Here is an 18,581-nt window from a genome sequence, read left to right as displayed (position 1 = left end):
GCCATAATGCCGTCATACAACACCACAATAGCCTTCCCCACACCAACTTTCAAGGCTGCCATAGTTTCACCATAATTGTTAGCAGAGTGATTTACCAAATGAGCTGAACCATTACTGGACAGAAATCAAGGTCCTCAGGGTGGTGCACCATAAAGGAGGGACCCAGGGGAGTGCCACCAAATCCTGATCTCAAGCGTCTGGGGCTAGGGAGGGTTAGACAGGCATGTTGGGAAGCTTTTACAAAGTAGGGTAAAGGGTAGAGAGAAGGGCTTGAAACAGATCTGCTTTGCTGTTGTGCCTACAGAGCAGTGTTCAAGATACACATCAGAAAGGCCAGGTGTGCTTTGGGGTTTGTTTGTCAATGTTTTTGGTCTGACTTTCAGTCTGCTGTGGACTGATGCTTGCACACAACACAAATGAATAGAAAAATTAAAGGCATAAAAAATCCATGCCCTATCTGGTGTTTAAGTTGAACAGACATTAAATTACATTTCATTAAATAGATAAATTAGCACAGACCCATGATAAATGGCTGTAACAGTTTCTAGACTCTGACTCTCAGTCTCTGTCCTTGTCTTGTCCCAGATGGGTAATAAACAGGTCATGGACTGACATTGGTCTGGGAGCCATGCTTTCTGTGACACAGCTTTTGGGGGCGTGGCTAATGAATGGGATGAAGCCGGTGTCTGGGCTGACAGAGACAGCGAGCCCAATGGAGAGAACCACACTTGATATTTGGAGCTTCCAGACAGCTATTTTGCAAGGGTCTCCTGAAACACAGGAGGTTCAAGAAAGGAGGGAGAAAGGAAAAAAACCCTTTGCTCAAAAACAGCATCTCTAGGAGCAGCCAATGAGGACAGCTGAACACAACACAGCAAAGGAGAAGCACAAAGCCCCCCACATGATGAAGCCAGTCCCGCACTGAGCACCCGCCTTGCACTTGCTCAGCCCAGCACAGCTGCTGCAAAAGCCATCCAAAGCAAACATGGCTCTCGCCACAGCAGACTCAACAGAACAAAAACCAACACCCAGAAATAAATTAGATCACCGAGCTCATCATGTTACACAGCTCACTGTTCTCAAATCCAGGATCCTGAATATAATAACAAATATACTATTAACCAGCACATGGGTCTAAAGCCAAAACCAAATAACTCATTACTATAAACTAACATGATTCTCAGAATTCTCCCAATTGAACTAAATCTCACCCATGTCTAATTGCAGTATGTATAGCTAAATCCTTTTTCCCCTTTGCACAGCCAGCTTGCCTCTTAGAGCATCTAAGCTCCAGGAACTTTTCAAGCAGGACAGGCATGTGGTCAGGTTGAAAGCAACATGGAATGGAGCCTAGACCCAGCACATAAAGGTTTAAGAAGTGACTCTGCCACCTGCTAGCTCGGTACTCTCCAGCAAGTCTTTATCCACAAAACAAGACTAATGACAGCCACCCCCCTGGAAATACAATTGTAAATGCTTAGCAATTTGTAAAAAAAAAAAAAAAACTGTGTGGATGTTAGTTGTTTCTATACAGAAATAAGCAACTGGGAGATGTTTTTAACCATGCCCCCTCCCACACGCCCTTGCCAGAAAGACAGACAGAAGCTTTGTCTTTTAGACAGCTCATTTCTTCCTCATAGTTCAAATCACTTCTGCGTGTCACACATTATCTTCTTTATGTTCCCAACACCAGTGGGATCCAGTAAGGGAATGGCACTATCATGTCTGCTTTATGGCTTGGGAAGTAGCACATGGGGGATCCATCTAAGGCACATCAGCAGTGATAAAGATGACTTGGAAATTCACAGAGACATTTGGCTGGAACTAACAAGTTTGGTTTATTAAGTTTGTGGCTTTTCTTAATTCAGCTCCTCCTTGTCTCACCCACAGGTCTCTACAGGAAGTCACTACTCTGCACTGGTTTTGTTGATTCTGTTTATTTAACATGTAATGTAGGAAAGCTTTACTGTTGCTGCATCCCTGAGAAGTGAATACAGGATATTTCTCAAATTCTGTGCTCTGGCAATGTATTTATTAATTTACAGGTTATTTCAGGTCTGGCAAATAATTTGGTCCAGTTTGTATGCTGTGCATCCTTAGGCAGTTTACTTAGCCTCCCTGAGCCTATTTCTTCTATTTTAACATAAATGTAATTGTTGTCCTGCCTTCCTCACAGAACTAAGACATGTTCTTATATATAATTGACCACATAAAGAGAATTTTGGGAATAATTTAAGGCATTTTAGTTATGTTATTAAATTATAAGTTATATCATTATAATATTGTTTATTATTATTCCTACTGTTTTATGCTGGAGGACAATTTGATAGGAGTCTTTTATGATCTGCCAAGCATAATAGCTCTGGATTTTATTCTCCTTTATAAAAAATAGAAAAAAGGTGCACATGTCTTAGAGAAAGGAGAACAAGATCAGCACCCAATACAAACAGAATCTTATAAAATTTTATGACTAATAGCTTAGGTAATGAAGGAGAAAGTACTGTAGAAAGCCTGGCAGTGCATTATCATCTCTGCCTAGAGAGAAGGACGAAATGTCGTCCTTGTTTTTTTGTGGGTTTTTTTAATTGATTTTTTTATTGAGGCAGTTGTAGAGTCACATGTAGTTATAAGAAATAATACAGAGAGCTGAGTCTACCCTTTGTCCAGTTTTTCCCAACCTCTTGCAAAACTATAGACAATATCACAACTAGAATATTGCCATTGATAGAATTCACTGATCTTATTCAGATTTCTCTAGTTTTACTTGTACTTATTTCTCTGTGTGTGTATTTAATTCTATACAATTAAATGCTATGTATAGGTTCATGCATTTATTACCACAGTCAAGATGCAGACACTTCCATCACCATCATCCTTGGTTTTTAAAAGATATTATTATTAAGGTGCTGAATAAACAAATGGTCATTCATTTACAGTTAAAAATGAGAAAAGAGACTCAGAATTTAAAATATGTTGGCAAAGTTCCCCTTTAATGACATGAAATCTCCCAAAAATGTAACTAAAATTTAACCAAATCTGGTCAGATTTAGAGAAAACAGCATGACAAGGAACACGCTTGCTACAAAATGTATGGGCGTCTCCAGATGATGTTCAGGCTTTAGCTAAGCTTTATTGTGAGGCAACCATGATCTGTGCAAGGTTCCATGTCTCTCTATTTAATGAATCTATGTTCAAATGAAAAACACAGAGAAACTAAATATGATAGGCACCATTTTCTGCCAGAAAAAATTAGTTAATATCCCTTTAGAGCAATGAACATCTTTGAACTCTGTATGCAACTTCATTAGGTTCATATGGCTTGGTTATTTTTTTATTCTTCCACCATTCACAGTGTATGTACTCATATGGATATTGAAATAGGTTAACTCCAGAAATGAGTTCTTTATTGCAACATACTTCTCCCAAAGTAGTGCTAAAAGCATAGATCTGAAGCTCCCCACATTCACACTTCTAAACATAACTGTGAAAAACCTGACCTCTAGAACACCTGTGGTGAGAAAGTTAAAACTGTAAGATCAAAACTCAGTCTTTAGAATCTTCTTCCTTAACTACTACAGTCAAAGAGTATTTCATCTGGGCTTCTTAAATCTAAACCTTTCAAATGACTACATTTCCTTCTTTTTCTCTATTTTTCCTGATAGCTGGGGCTTATTTAACTTCAGAATGTAAGTATCTCCTACATCTACCACATGTGAGCATTGGATGAATTTCCCGTGATTGCACTGTTGTTACATTATAAATGAAAATTATTTTTCACAACCATGTCTACCCCTCTAAACTGCAATGTATCATACGATTATTCAGGAAAATTATAATAATAATTAGGTGACTGTAGGAGGGTTTTTTAATCTATGAAAGTGATACAGTGACTGTCAAAAGAAGAATTACATGAAATAGCCTGCTTCGATCTGTCTTTTATTTTAAATCTTTTCCCTTTCTTTCACAGGTTTCAACATGGAGATAATTGGAGGGAAAGAAGTGTCACCTCATTCCAGGCCATTTATGGCTTCCATCCAGTACAGCGGGGAACACATGTGTGGAGGAGTTCTGATCCACCCGCAGTGGGTGCTAACAGCAGCCCACTGCCACCCCGGGTGAGTACCTGCGCTTTCTGGTTACACGTTTTACTCAAATTGGCTAGAAGGGCAGCTCACCTCTCCCAGGAGAGAATTTGATCTACCATTAGCTTCTATGATAACTGACCGTCTGGTAAGTTTATTTATCCTTTCCTGCCCACATCCACATTTTCTACTCTTGAGTTTTCCTTTTTAGGGAGATCTGGGCTACCTTTCCCAGGTAAGCCATTAGACCAATTCAAGCCCTCTAGGAATGCAGTAACAGTATTGAAGCAGCAATATTATTGACCTTGGTAGGTCATAGTGCTCAGAGGAAAGCAGACAACCTGAGTTTGCACCCAACAAATGGGGAATGATAATTGTAGTACCTGTCTTGTGGGGTTTTGAGGATTAAATAGTATCTAAATATTTTAGTATGCTTATTGCAAAGTATCAATACGTTACAGCTCTCATTATTTTATTATTCTGTGTATGAGGAACGTGCTTTGCTAACAGGTTTTGGACCCCTTACAGTAACTGCTCTGCCCTAGCCCTACCCCAGAGGTCTGAGGCCCACGTTTTGGGAATCACAGCTGTAAAGGACAACAACCTTCCCAGATGACAAAGTTTTAAATGCTTTACAAAGTGAGACAGAGAGAGATAGAGTTATTTTTCTGGGATACTTAACATGAAAGCTTTTCTGAAGATGGACTATAACCTCTCAAAGTCCATTTCAGCCTATGATTCTCTTACTTCAGCTAAAAAAGTCCAAAACCCTTCTTGGGATGCTGCAACCATCACAAAAGGAAGAGCAATAGGAAACTAATTTGGTGTTTATTGTTGTTTTCTTTTGATTTGGTGGGGGAGGGTTGTTTTTTGTTTGATGTTTGTATGTTTTCTTATGTTTCTTGACTGAATCAGCTAAGAGATGAGACCTTGCTTCTTTACAAAGAAGCACTTCACTTGAGAATCTCTTAGCCACAACGGTTTGCTCTCTAGCATCACCTGTATTTAAATGGAACAACTGAATTGACTTGCTTCTCTATGTTCGGGGGTTTTGCTTGATTTCCCATTTTAGTGAGACAGTATATAAATACAAATAGAAATTTTGAAGCCTGCAACTAGTGAGAACTTCTGTTTTATTTCTAAAGAGCAAGCCACTAACTTCCAATTTAATATATAGGATTCGTTTATAGGGATTCTTGGTGTCATAGAAATTACCCTTGTATCCCTATCATTTCTGTCCTTGCCAGGGCAGTCCCTGGGGACCAACTAGGCAGATGGGGACTATCAATAAATGTTCATTGCATTCAAAATATGCACATCTGAAAATATGCTTATGGTACACATTCAGATAGACTGTAACTTCCCAGACACAGAGCTTGACTTCCTATAAATGCTCCAAAAATGCTGGATGGAAAGAAGGAAATCAATTGGAGGATTTTTTTTTCTAATCTAAAAACACAGTGTGTAAAGTCCTTCACAAGCCATAAAGTGCTATCCACAAGTGAATAATATCTTTACACTGAACTTTAAATTTTGTCAAATAAACCTGACTCAGTGGGTGTGGATTCCCAAGCTGGCAAATTGGGGAAAAGAGCTCTTGGAGTTAAAAAAAAAAAACCTATTACTAAATATCATTTTAAATGGCTGGAGTTTAAAGAATTCTAGAATATGTGGATCAAATTTCCTCTAACTACACTTGGGTGTAAAAATGTAGACGGATTGGTGCTTGGAAAAATATTAAGCTTTATGAAACTCAAAATATTTATGAAATAGTTCAATGGTGGCTTCCCACAAATGTACTCCCAAGTATCCTGTGGGACCAGCTCACTAACCCCAAGCCCCTCTCTCAGCAAAATGGTGAAGGAGGCCAAATCTGGGGTGCTTCCTTCTCACTACCCATCCACATGGTTCCTCAGTTACTCCCTTGGCCCCTTTATGAGTTGCCATGCCAATTATAAAAGGAAACTAGTAAAAAAAACCTTCTTGTATAATCTTGTTCTCAGCATTTTAATTTATCATAAGCAAAACTCTCACCAACTCTTGCCTGCTGCCTTCCAAGTCTCCCCAGTGGCTTCCCTCACTGAACACTTCCCTCCTTTCACTGGTCTGGCCAGTGAGTAGATGGAACCCTCTGCAGCCCCTGCCGCAGCCCCTTTCACGTGGCCTCAGTCCATCTCAAATCAGTCAAAGCATGCAGAGCAGAATGACTAAAAATCCAGGCCTTCGATTCAAACCAACTGAGCTTTGATTCCTCCTGCATTTGTATCCTGGAGCCTCCACTTACTGTCTGTAGGTCTTTCCCAAGTTTGTTAATATATATGAGCATCAGTTTCCTCATCTGCAAAATGGGGATAATCATAATCCCTCCCTCACAGGGCTGTTGTGAGGTTTAAATGAGGGAAAATATGTAAAATGCTTAGCACAAAACCTGGCATACCACAACAACTTAATAAATGTTATCTAATATTGTTATATTATTATCTGTACCTTCCATGGTAATCACTGATGAACAAATTTGAAAATCCAATCATGTTGAGGATAAGATTGTGACAGCTCCTCTCTGACCACCAGGCCATTCCCTCCTCTCTCAAGCACAAAAGACCACCAAGAAATAAGGATGATGACTTTACCATCAGACTGGGAGGACTGGGTCGAAGCAGAAACACTGCTCAGTGCCAAGGAAGCCTGGCTGAGGAAATAAGACTCTTGAAGGGACTTAGCACAGGGTTTATAGAGGTGTCAGAAAGAACACTGGCTTGGAATCTAAAGCTGGGTTCAGGTCCTGATTCGCCTGCTTAAGATATGTGTCACCTCTGGCCAAAGAACCTTTCACCAGGAAAGGGCTCTACAGCGCACTGGCTTTAACACTGAGAAGGATATCGTTAGGCTCGATAGAGACAGTGTTTGTGAATGTCTTCAGCAGACAAAGACACAGTCAACAACACTTTGGTTCTGCCCTGCATGTAGTTGTGCTCCAGGTAAGTCCAGGGCGGGACTCAGAAAGCCACGTTTTAAACAAACCTGTCCGGGTGATTCAGAAGCAGGAGGTCCAAAGATCACCCGCAGTGAAACACTGTGCTTACAACTGAAAGACACTGGTATTACTGGGTGAATTCAGACCTGGCTCTAGCTCCGGAGGTGAGATCCTAGACTCAGGTAATTCCAGGTATCCTGAGGGCAGAAAAATTGACCTTTGTAGTACAGATTGCAGTGAAGTATAACTAGAAATGGAAAGTTCAGAAAGCATGCATGGTCTGTTTGGGCTGTTTTGGGTATTAACATCTCCCAGTGGAAAAAACCCAAAACATTTCAAAGGCATTAATGCATCAAGGAAATTGGTAAAAGGTGAAGGAAAATTTGAAAATTTTCAGCCCACTTCCTGTGGTTGAAACTCCTCGTCCACACCCCGCATTTGTACCTCACAGCCTCCCCTGTGTATAGTGATTGATGCTTGTACCCACCTTCTGTGTTAGAGCAATAGTCCTGGGGATTTTATATCATCCTTCCCCTCTAAAGCTTTGGGTTTAGTGAGTTGTTGAATTTGAGTTTGAATCAATCCTAGGAAATCCAATCCACATCCTTTGAGAAATTCCATCCCTATCCTGATTTCACAATAGGCAAACTTTTCAACAAATAGTGCTGGAATTCCCAAAACAACCAAAATAAACTATTTTTAGTAGAAACCCAAAAGTGGTCATTCCCAGCAGTGATAGCCTTGCCATATGCAGGCCCACCCCACTGTAGTCACGTGCTCATTCCCCAAACCTGAAACAGCCTTTTCTTCCTTTCTCTATAAGTTTCTGTCCTCTTTTAATTTTCATTAATGTTTATTAATCTGTATGTATGGGTATGTGTTTTTATCATAATCTGCCTTGATCCCTTTTTCAAGTGACAAGGAAATAGTTGGAAGTAAACAAAAATATTTGAAGTGGCTTCCTAAAGCACACACTAACATGGAATAGTTTTGTAGTATGCAAAGGGCTACATGGCATTGTCAAGATCTCAAAAAAAAAATCATTCCTATTTCCATACCACATGTAAAAGTAACTTTATTCAATGTACAGTAAATCAGATCAATTTTGACACATTTGAAACACTGGTGAGAGAACAGTATATGACCAAGGATTTAAAAAAACAAACTCCTGTTTCTTCCTCTGACTCACCAGTTTATATCCTCTAAATCTCCACAGTAGAATTATCAATGGCTACAATCCCTAAAGTCTCTTTGTTTCAAACCAGCAATAATTTTACACCTTGAGGAAAGTTTTCCTTTCTTGTCCAAATCATCTTTCTATTTGAGGAAATGGAGCGTGTGAGCATATCTGACGGCACTGTAATGGATCTTATATCCATGTTGCACTGAGATGTCTAGACATATCAGATTAGCACATATTGAATAGAGAATTTATCTTTTTGTTATTAAAACATTTAATAGGGGAGATTTTAAAACGCTAGAAATTGATAATGGTGATAGATTAACAATAATGTAAGTGTATTTAATACCATAGAACTGTACATTTTTAAATGGTTAAAATTGTAAATTTTATGTTATATATATTTTACCTCGATAAAAAAAAACTTCACAATGGTGGGTATAAATCTCAACCCACAAACTCAAGAAATATTGAAATATAATTTATTTTTATGTAAATAATATGATTTTGTTGTAAATGTGATCTCATTCAATTAGAATTTCAGTCTTTTTTCCCCACAGTAGATACAAGTTCTGATACTCTCTTGCAATGCTGGGGAATTGAAGTCAGGTGGGTTTGAAAGCAGGTCATTTGGCCCTTGAGAGCGTCCATTTGTGCTTGGATCCTCTGAGACCTCTGTCACCCCACCTAATCCTAGGCAGGTCACCTTGGAGAAGGTCCTTCTTCCTGCATGTCTACGGCCTTTTCCACACTCCTTCTCACTGGGGGATTTGGGAACCATTCTGTAGCTTCTTTCTCTTTGTTGTTTTTAGGTCTGCTAAAGGCCAGTCTTCAAAAGTGGTTTTAGGAGCACACTCTCTTTCCAAGAATGAAGCCTCCAAACAAATACTTGAGGTGAAAAAATTCATACAGTTCTCAAGACTTAAATCAGATCTTGAGTCAGATGATATTATGCTGGTTAAGGTAAGTAGTATTGCCTTCCTTCAATGTTTCCAACATTTCTTATACAGCATAGTTCAATTGTTAAATTATCCACACAAAAACTTTTTTTTAGCACTCTCCCCATGTTTGAGCTGATTGTAACCTATCCTATAAGGGCCCATTTTACTCCATACACTGCTTAAAAGAAATAAGAATTTATCTCAAGTGCATCAGGGCTGAGTTTATACAAGGAAAATCAATTCTGATACTCACATACATGGGAGAGGAACATACCAACAGGCCCAAGGATCCACACTGAAAGCGTTTCTTGCAAATGCTTTTATCTTAGCAAGTGAAAAATACAAGTCATTTACACAACAGAGCCAACCAAGTAACTTCAGGGACACCAAAGTGAGTTACAACTTAGTCCAGACCATACTTAGTCTAGTCAAACCTAGTCTAGACCATAATCAAGGTTCCTATCCAGCAGGAAACAGCCCAGCCCTCAAAGTCATGACCTATGGATGTTATTTCATAGAAGGCCATCCAACTCAGAGCAAAGGTCAGTTTGCTTGAGACTGGGCAAAATTCCTGCTCTGTCTGAGCATCCTTCCCAAGAATCAAGCTCTACAGGGACTGAAGAGCATATTCAGAAGAGCAACAACCACAAATGCAGCTGCAGGCTACCGCCAAAGTACATTCAAGAAGAGGACGCCCTCCTAGAACAGAGGGACCACACATACATAGCTCAGGCTAATAGCAGAATACTGCTGGGGATGAAAAATAATTTATTCTCTTCAATCTGTCAGCTTCACACTGCTGCAAAACTCAACAAGCATGTCCAGCTGCTCCACCCAAGCTCCAAAAATGATATTAGAGCTGGAACGAAATGCAAGGTTATTGGCTGGGGAAACACCGACCCAGAATTTTTAAGCCCCTCTGATACCCTGCGAGAAGTCACTGTTACTGTCGTAAATCGAAAACTTTGCAACAGCCAAAGTTATTACAACCACAACCCTGTTATAACTAAAGACATGGTCTGTGCAGGGGACAACAAAGGCAAGAAGGATTCCTGCCAGGTAAGAGCCTATCATTCAAACAGGCAACTCCAGCACACTATTGCAGACAAGGTTCCATTTGCTCACTAACACAGATGGGGAGAGGCAGAGAAAGCACAAAATCACCATTCCTGTGCACTGCTGCACTGTGTTGCCTATTCTTTTCAACTACCAATGTGAATGAGTCATAAGAACATCCCCAACACACAATGAGCCCTCATTAAATGTTTGTTAATCAGGATAATAGACTGTAGGTAGTAACGTTTACAGGCTTCCTCTCAGGGGTGTCACCATCCTTAGAAAGCCTGCCAACTCTGAGGTCACTAGTGATTGGGAGATCACTTCTCCAAAACAAACAAACAAACAAAAATCCATCTTTTAAATTAATCTAGAGAGGTCTCATTAGACTCAAATGCAAAAAGCTCAAATATGTAGCTGTGTTTCTTAAAGAATGTTGACTGACTAAAATGAACAACAGTCACTCATTTCAAAATCTTTCATTTCCTAAATAGAAAAAAAAAATAGATGTCCATGTTTATAGGTGACAAATAGCATAGATGCATTACTAATTTTTTTAGGATTAGAACACAATATTCACATCCCATTATATGAAACATTATCAGGGGTAGGGAATGATGACTTCAAAGATTACATTTTTCTCTGGTACCCCAAGATCATCTTCCCCTTAAGCTCTATTTTCATGGCTGACCAGAGCACTAAATACTATAGTTTGCATGCAAGTGGCTGCAGGGCAAAGGCCACTCTTCAGATTTGAAAGCCAGCTCTTTATCTGAATGGCCTGGCCACCCCCTTCTATCCCCTGTCACTCTCCTTGACAGAATTTTTAGTTACATGTTTCATTGTTGGAGTGGGTCCTCAACAACCAGTTTATTGAGCAAGTAGTAAGTGCTGGGTATGTGCAAAGCACTGTGTTCAGTCAGATGAGGGTGCAGAAACAAGAAAAAAATAACAGAGAAGCTAAAATAGCAGCCACCAAGACATTTATCATACATTGCTCTTTTCTGTCAATCTCAGTAAAAACTTGATTGCAGATCTGCAAGCACCAAAATGAAATTCATGATTGAAAAAATTTCTTTTATTTCAGTGAGCTATTTCAAACTTTATGTCTATCCATTCCTTAAGGAATAAAGTTATATATATATAATTTTCAGAGAGACACATGGTCTGAGACAGACAGGACCATCATCCTGGACAGAGACAGAGACACAGTGAACCTACACTGAGCAAGAGGCTATACTGGGCACTCTTCAGGACAAAGAAACCAAGGGCCCACATACTTCAAGTACTCTTACCAACTATCTGCCCATTTTCTTCTTTCCAGGGTGACTCAGGTGGCCCATTGATCTGTAAAGGCGCCTTCTATGCCTTAGTTTCTGGAGGTCATAAATGTGGTGATGCCAAGAAACCTGGAATCTACACCCTATTAACCAAGAAATACCAGGCTTGGATCAAAAGCAAGCTTGCTCCATCTTATGCAAACTAAGACTACAGATGATTTTCATGGATCTACCAGTTGCTTGTTTTTTTTCATGATATAGTCTACAGATCAACTTTATCTTTGGATGTAGTTGGATGTAAAGTAGAGCAAAATTAGGGTCCACTCCTGCTCCCTTAGAACTGACTTTGTTAAGGAGTCAAGTTCTTTTTCACAATTATCACTAATGTATTTCTATTCTGCTAATTTCATTCTGAATAAACTTTTGAAGACTATCTGTTTTGTCTTTTATGGAAATAAGGTACAGCAAATGGTATATCCTTTCACACCAACTATACTCCCAAAAGGGCAAAAAGATGATCAAACAAAATAGTTACAGCACCACCTTCTACCAGGCTTATGTTGGGATTTCTGCTGAATCATCCTAAGCTGTATTTTTAAAATAAGAAACAGTAAATTCAGATACCCCAACTCAAGTTAAGAACCATCAAGGTGTATACAAATATTTTGGATAGTACTTATTATTTATTTATACGTATTTTGTTCCAAACAGGATCTAAAGTAACATGAAAATATTTTCAATAAAATAAAATTTGAAATTAACATAATTTTTCCTCAAAAAATTAAAAATAGGAATACTATGTGATCTAGCAATACCACTTCTGGTTATTTATCCAAAGAAAACAAAAACACTAACTGAAAAAGATATCTGTACCCCCATGTTCATTGCATGTTATTTATAACAGCCAAGATACAGAAACAACCTAAGTGTCCACTGATGGCCGACTGGATGAAGAAACTGTGGTATGCATATACACAATGGAATATTATGCAGCCATAAAAAAGAATGAAATCTTGCTATTTGTGATATGGATGGACCTCAAGAGCATTATGACAAGTGAAATAAATCAGACAAGGAAAGACAAATATCATATGGTCCCATTTATATGTGGAATCTTAAAAAGAAAAAAAAACAAGCTCTTAGATAAAGAGGACAGATTGATGGTTGCCAGAGACAGGGGTTTAGGGGTGGGAAAAATACATGAAGAGAGTCAAAAGATTTATTAATTAATCAACTATTTAATTGGTGAAAAAGTTGAGGCACAGTGGAAATGAGAATAAGAAAGAGAAAACAAAAACAAGAGTGTTGTTAATACCCAAGGTACCTTAATTGTCTTCCTATACTTTTGTGAGAAGGGGCCATATTTGGCTCTATGCTTCACATGAGTCAATGCAAAAAATCAACATAATCATTTATATGAAGTTCAGTATCTAGGAAATAAAAATATACTTTTGGCTGAGAAGTAGGACCACTGGTGTTGGAACTGAAATCAGATAAAACTTTCTTCCATGATCCTCTTAAAGGAAACTGTGCCATGATTTCCCTACCAACTACATCAGAATCATCTGAGAACATTGTAATATGGATTTCCCTGACTCCCTGCCTGGAAATTCAGACTGAATAGACACAAGGTGGGCCTGGAAATCTGCACTGTTTAAAAGCAATTCAGATGATTCTGATAAGTGGGCAAATCTGAAAACCACTGACAATGAACATCCTTAATAACATTTCACAGAAAAGAGCAATATGTATCATGGGATTGTTTTCTTAAAGTTTTCAGTGTAAACTAGTGACTGACGACCAACGTGCAATCCACAATAAGTGTGCTTGAGGGTCTCAGCTGCCCTTAACTGTGGCAACCCAGGGATTGGAGTGGTAGCAACTTCTGGTTTGGGGTGGTGGTGGTGGAGGATGGCAATCAGCTAGGCTGCTCCTTCAACAGCCAGAAACCAAAGGGTTAATCTCAGCCTCTATATTTAATTTGAGTTTCAGGGAAGAAATAGTACTCATTTCCAGGTAGCACCATCGAGTTTTCTTATATTCATACAGAAATGAATGCTTTTATTTGTTTGTTGTCACGGTTCTTAAGAACCATGAAACAGCATTACTCTACCATGAATATTCAGACAAGTGGAAACACTGGGTTAAAAAAACAACCTAATTAAAATACAGAACTGCTTTTGAGAATATATAGTGAAAAAAGGTTCCTTAAATACTCCATTTTATGGTGATTTTGATTCATTAAAAATATACTGATTATGACCCAGAAATCCCAGACTATTTTTCATAAGAAAAGAAAGAGGGTGGGGGAGGGAATGTAGAGATTCTAGATCACCATTAAAACATACCTATTTCATCTAAATTTCAAATCCATGGAACATATCATTGTAAATCTCTTTAATCTAACAAAAGGACTGTTGAGATTGCCTCTGATTGCAGTTGGTGAGGATCCTGAAAACTTGTCATTAATACCTGAAAGCTGTTTTTATTTTAGACTCCATGTTGCTCATATCCAAAGCCAAATCACATCCAATTGCTAGAGAGGAAGCTTCTGTCATCAGCTATGGTGGATCTGGTGACTCTGAAATTGGGAAATAAATATTTTATTTTGATGAGCCAAGACATGTTCAAGGTCACAATCAGTTTAAAACCGCTCAAGGTTGTAGGGTATATGGATGTCTGTTGTCATTCTGAATTATCCCATTTTCCCCTTTCTTCATGACTGTGAACAGAGCATATGTGCCTCTCCCACAGACATAGAAGAAGTTTTATTTTATGTCCAGCCAGTTTTAATAGAAAGTGACAGAAAATAAATCAATTAACTCAGGTGAGCGACTAAACTAGTCTAGAACCAGATAGCGGAATTAGACCTACCTAACGACTCAGTTTTTGCACATAATAAATCCCAGCTCATCCTGAAATGATAGGAAGAACATTGCTGCAGAACTTGATTGTTTTAGACAAAAATCCCATTAAAGGAAAACTGCTCTGTCCATTAGGGACGCTCTTCCCGGACGGATGCTCTCCCTCTCTGAGTAAGCTCGCAGGGTGGGACGGTGCACTCGCAATGAAGGAGAAAGGAGACTGCTCGGCCTGTCCCAAGGCAATGTACGCAGATCTCTCAAAGGGCCTACAATTTCACAAGGCCTGAAAAGCTACTCGTGGTCTCTTATGAGTGTTAGGAGTACTAAGTGCGCACAGTGGAACAGTTCTGTTCCTTGTGTCTTGAATGATTCAACCCTGCTTTTAAGCTTTCACACATCGACTTCCTGTTTACCAACTAGCTTCTTCAGTCTTTTTGCTGAGTCATATCCGTCAATCTAACCTGACGAACTGTCCTCATCACCTTGTATCTTCTACCAAAGGATTATGTTCATTTTCTGGTTTTAACCATAAATGTCTTTGTAACAGCCTATTAGAAGCAGCATATGGGGTTTCCAGTGAGGCTTCTCCTGAGAACTTAGAAGAAAGTAGAATATTCAATTGTCCTCTGAGAGTTAAAATTTAAGCTCCATACATATTGGGTCAGAGCAGAGATAAACAAAATCACTATGAAGAGACCCTGAGCTTCCCAAGCCTACAAGACCGGCTTCAAGGTTAGCAACTCTCAAGACGAGTAACCCAGTCAGGAGAGGAGGTAAACAGCAGTGGATAGAGGGAAAAGGAGGCAACCCAGGCAGTGGACCAACAAAAACTGAGAGAAGAGAGGGAGGTGAGCCCCTAGACTTACCTTCTGCTCCCATGGCAAGCCCTTCCTTTAGCCTGACTCCACAAAGCATTCAGCTGACTTACCTGTTCTTTCTCTACTTCCATGATCACCAAGCAAACTTCTGTGAGCCTTGTGCTTCCCATGACAGTTATTTCTCATTGCAAACTAATAAACACTTTGCTTTGATACATTTATGATTTATTTTACCTCTAAGTATGGGTAATCTGAATTTCTCTTTAGCAGTCAAATCCACTATCAGTAAGCTAAAAAAATTGCAAGTTTCAATCCCTGTAGTAATAAAATTCAAACCCTGAACCATGAAATTTACCAACACAATGAACATTAACAACCCCTTAAGATTTTTCAACAGATCAACAGCCTGCCTTTCCCCTAGAGAGCATTCCTGGCATCTCTGTTCTGCCCACAGGCATGAAACATCTGGAGGATCTACGCCTACATACTCCCATTAGTGTTCTGATTAGCCAGTAACTCCAAGAAGCATCATGGTTTTCTAGCTGTGGTCCACCTGGTTCATTCAGTAGTGGAAACTTGGTTTGCTATTCAACAGCCATCTCCTCTCTTCCCTGGTAACAAAACTCAGATTTTATTTGAAGTCACAAATGTACACAGCTAAAAGGTAATGTTTTTCCAGCCTCTCTCACAGCTAGTAGTGGTCAAGGAGATGTAAGTGAAAATCATTGGCTGGGAGCTTTTAAAGAATTTCCCTTAAAGGGAGTTGATTCAGCAGCAAGGTGTGCCCTTTCTCCATTCCTCCTTCTTACTGCCTGTATTGCAGATGTGATGGCTAGAACTCCAGCAACAATGCTGAAGCCATGAGGCAAACTTGAATAGAAGCCAAATGAAACAGAAAGAAGAAACCTCTATGCCAATCCTGTACTCTTTACCTGAGGACTTCTGTTATATTTCTTTTCATGAAAGAAAAACATTTATCTGTTTAATCCACTATTATTTGGAGCTTTCTGTTATTACACCCACCCCCAATCCTAACAGATAAAATCAGAAACCTAAAATCTGTCCCTGATGTATGCTCCAAACAATGACAAGTATATGTCTTTATGACCTTATGCCCAGATTCTCCAAAATACCAAATGGCATTAGCTTTCCACCTTGCCCTGTTTAAACAAGAATTGACTCAGAAAAGTAACTTTTAAACGTTATACTCAATAAATCATTTCCCCCTCACTGTTCCAGCCAGTGGTTTAATATGGAGAAAATGCCCTGGCTTACTTGAGAAGATATTATTATCTTAACCACATACTGCTTCATGGCAAACATTCTTGTTCCTATTATAAAAAGAATACATGGCACTCAGTAGTCTGTAACACTATTTTCTCCTTTTGTGTATATTTTGTAAGTGGATCTTGAAGAACTGTTTTTTGTAAAGTTCCATGAAAATAATGTTTTCTGGCATTTGAGGTTATTATTTGTTTTATTATTTCACAATCACTTGAAATAATATAGCAGTTTTTCCATCCAAACTACAAGAGCAACTCCATTGGAAGGCAGTAGGAGAGTAATACCCTGAATATTAGCAATGTTGTAGAAAAGCAAAGCAGGCCCACATGTGGTCAGACCATCCAACAGTACAAAGAGTGACCATGTTAACAACCAATCCACAAGACTCCTAAATTCTCACTATTGAGCACCCAGAGAAATTCCTTCTTTCCTTCCTTCAATTCATTCACTCAACAAACACTTATCCAAAACCTTTATGTACTAGACACCGTGCTGGTCACTGAAGATACCAAGAAGAAAAGAGACAGCTCCTCCACCTACACTGTAAATTGGTACAGCCACTGTGGAAAGCAGTATGGAGGCTCCTCAGAAATCTGAAATTAGAAATACCATACAACCCAGTAATTCACTCCTAGGAATTTACCTTAAGAGAACAAAATCCCTGATTCAAAAAGATATAGGCACCCCTATGTTTATCACTGCATTATTTACAATAGCCAAGATACAGAGCAACCAAAATGTCCATCAATAGATGAATGGATAAAGCAGATGTGGTACATATACACACGATAGAGTATTATTCCACCATAAAAGAGAAAGAAATTTGCAACAACATGGATGGACCTCGAGGGTATTAAGCTAAATGAAATAAGCCAGGAAGAGAAAGACAAATACCCTATAATTTCACTTATTGTGGACTTAAAAACAAAACAAAATAGCAGTAGACTCAGAGACACTGAGAAGTGACTGGTGGTTACCATGCGGGAGGGGTTAGGCTGGGTGGGGAGACTGAGGGGGATAAAGGGGCACAAAGTTCTCAAACATAATATAAGTTGGTCATGGGGATGGTATTACAACATGGAGAAGATAGCCAATGGTTCTGTAACATCTTTCTATGTTGACAGATAGTAACTGCACTAGTTGGGGTGAGGATTTAATAATGTGAGTAACTGTTGAACCACTGTGCTGTATATTTGAAACCAATATAAGATTGTATATCAGCTATACTTCAATAAAAAATATATATACAGTTCCTAAGCTGAAGGAACTCATAGTCTAGGGAGCAAACATGGACAGGGAAATAAACAAATAAACTGGCTCTGAAAATTGTTACAAAGATGATGGGTATAGAATAGTCATGATGAAGATCTACAAAACAACATTATTATGATCCAAAAACTGTTATCATGGAAACATGAACATGGGAACAGAAAGCTTAGTGAAATGTGGGTCATTCAGAATTCCTGCAGGACAAATCATTTTTGCTCTACCACTCTGCGCCTATACAGTTAGGCCTGATTTACTTGTTTGTCAAGAATTTCCCATGGCACAGGAAGAGAAAAATCTAGATCACCAGACACATACTACCCACCTCTGACCAGATAAAGGAGGCCAAGAGCTACAGCAGCTGCTGCCATAAAATCATGTCAATAAAGGTGAATGAATGCATTTGCTCTTCTTAAGAATTTGGCTCTCTCCTCCCACTAACCCACCACAGACACATCCAAGACTGAGCAGTGTGAGCAGAAATTTCTCAGGAGGAAATGTTCCATTTCTCTCAGCAAGAGATAATTCAGCTTGTTGTGTGAATCAGGAATGATGATTCATCTGCCTTTTTAGAAGCTTCGGAGACCAGGGAAGAGAAGAATTTGTGAACCCCGACTTGCCGTGGGAATTCGAGGATATGCCCATCCTCAGTTTTGCCCTGTCTGTAGCCTCTGTTCTCACAATCATTTTTTTTTCCAAAAAGCAAATCAACAAAACAACACTAAAATGAAAGTGGGCTAATATGTTGGTTTCCATGGGCCACTGCGCTGCTCTGCCACGCTGGGGGCTGGCACCGCTCATGCGCGATCTAAGCACATTAACCTGCACAGACTGTA

General features: G+C 39.2%; 1 protein-coding gene across 1 annotated transcript; it reads left to right on the top strand.

The window, feature by feature from the left end:
* Positions 1-3,569: 3,569 nt before the first annotated feature.
* On the top strand, positions 3,570-11,931 carry GZMK (granzyme K). Its single transcript, XM_036900357.2, has 5 exons — positions 3,570-3,686; positions 3,968-4,115; positions 9,049-9,199; positions 9,967-10,236; positions 11,558-11,931. The coding sequence occupies exons 1-5, from the start codon at positions 3,623-3,625 to the stop codon at positions 11,717-11,719; spliced, it is 795 nt and encodes a 264-aa protein (XP_036756252.2). The 5' UTR covers positions 3,570-3,622; the 3' UTR covers positions 11,720-11,931.
* The last annotated feature ends 6,650 nt before the right edge of the window (positions 11,932-18,581 follow it).

The sequence above is a fragment of the Manis pentadactyla genome, chromosome 2, assembly GCF_030020395.1.
Source record: "Manis pentadactyla isolate mManPen7 chromosome 2, mManPen7.hap1, whole genome shotgun sequence".
NCBI classification, from domain to species: Eukaryota; Metazoa; Chordata; class Mammalia; order Pholidota; family Manidae; genus Manis; species Manis pentadactyla.
This window is presented reverse-complemented; position numbering and strand designations above follow the sequence as displayed.

Bases quoted from the DNA above. Each gene is read 5' to 3' on its own strand.
- GZMK (XM_036900357.2), top strand. From the start codon at position 3,623: ATGACTACATTTCCTTCTTTTTCTCTATTTTTCCTGATAGCTGGGGCT. The intron at 3,687-3,967 runs GTAAGTATCTCC...TTTCTTTCACAG, and splicing joins GGCTTATTTAACTTCAGAAT to GTTTCAACATGGAGATAATT. The intron at 4,116-9,048 runs GTGAGTACCTGC...TGTTGTTTTTAG, and splicing joins GCAGCCCACTGCCACCCCGG to GTCTGCTAAAGGCCAGTCTT.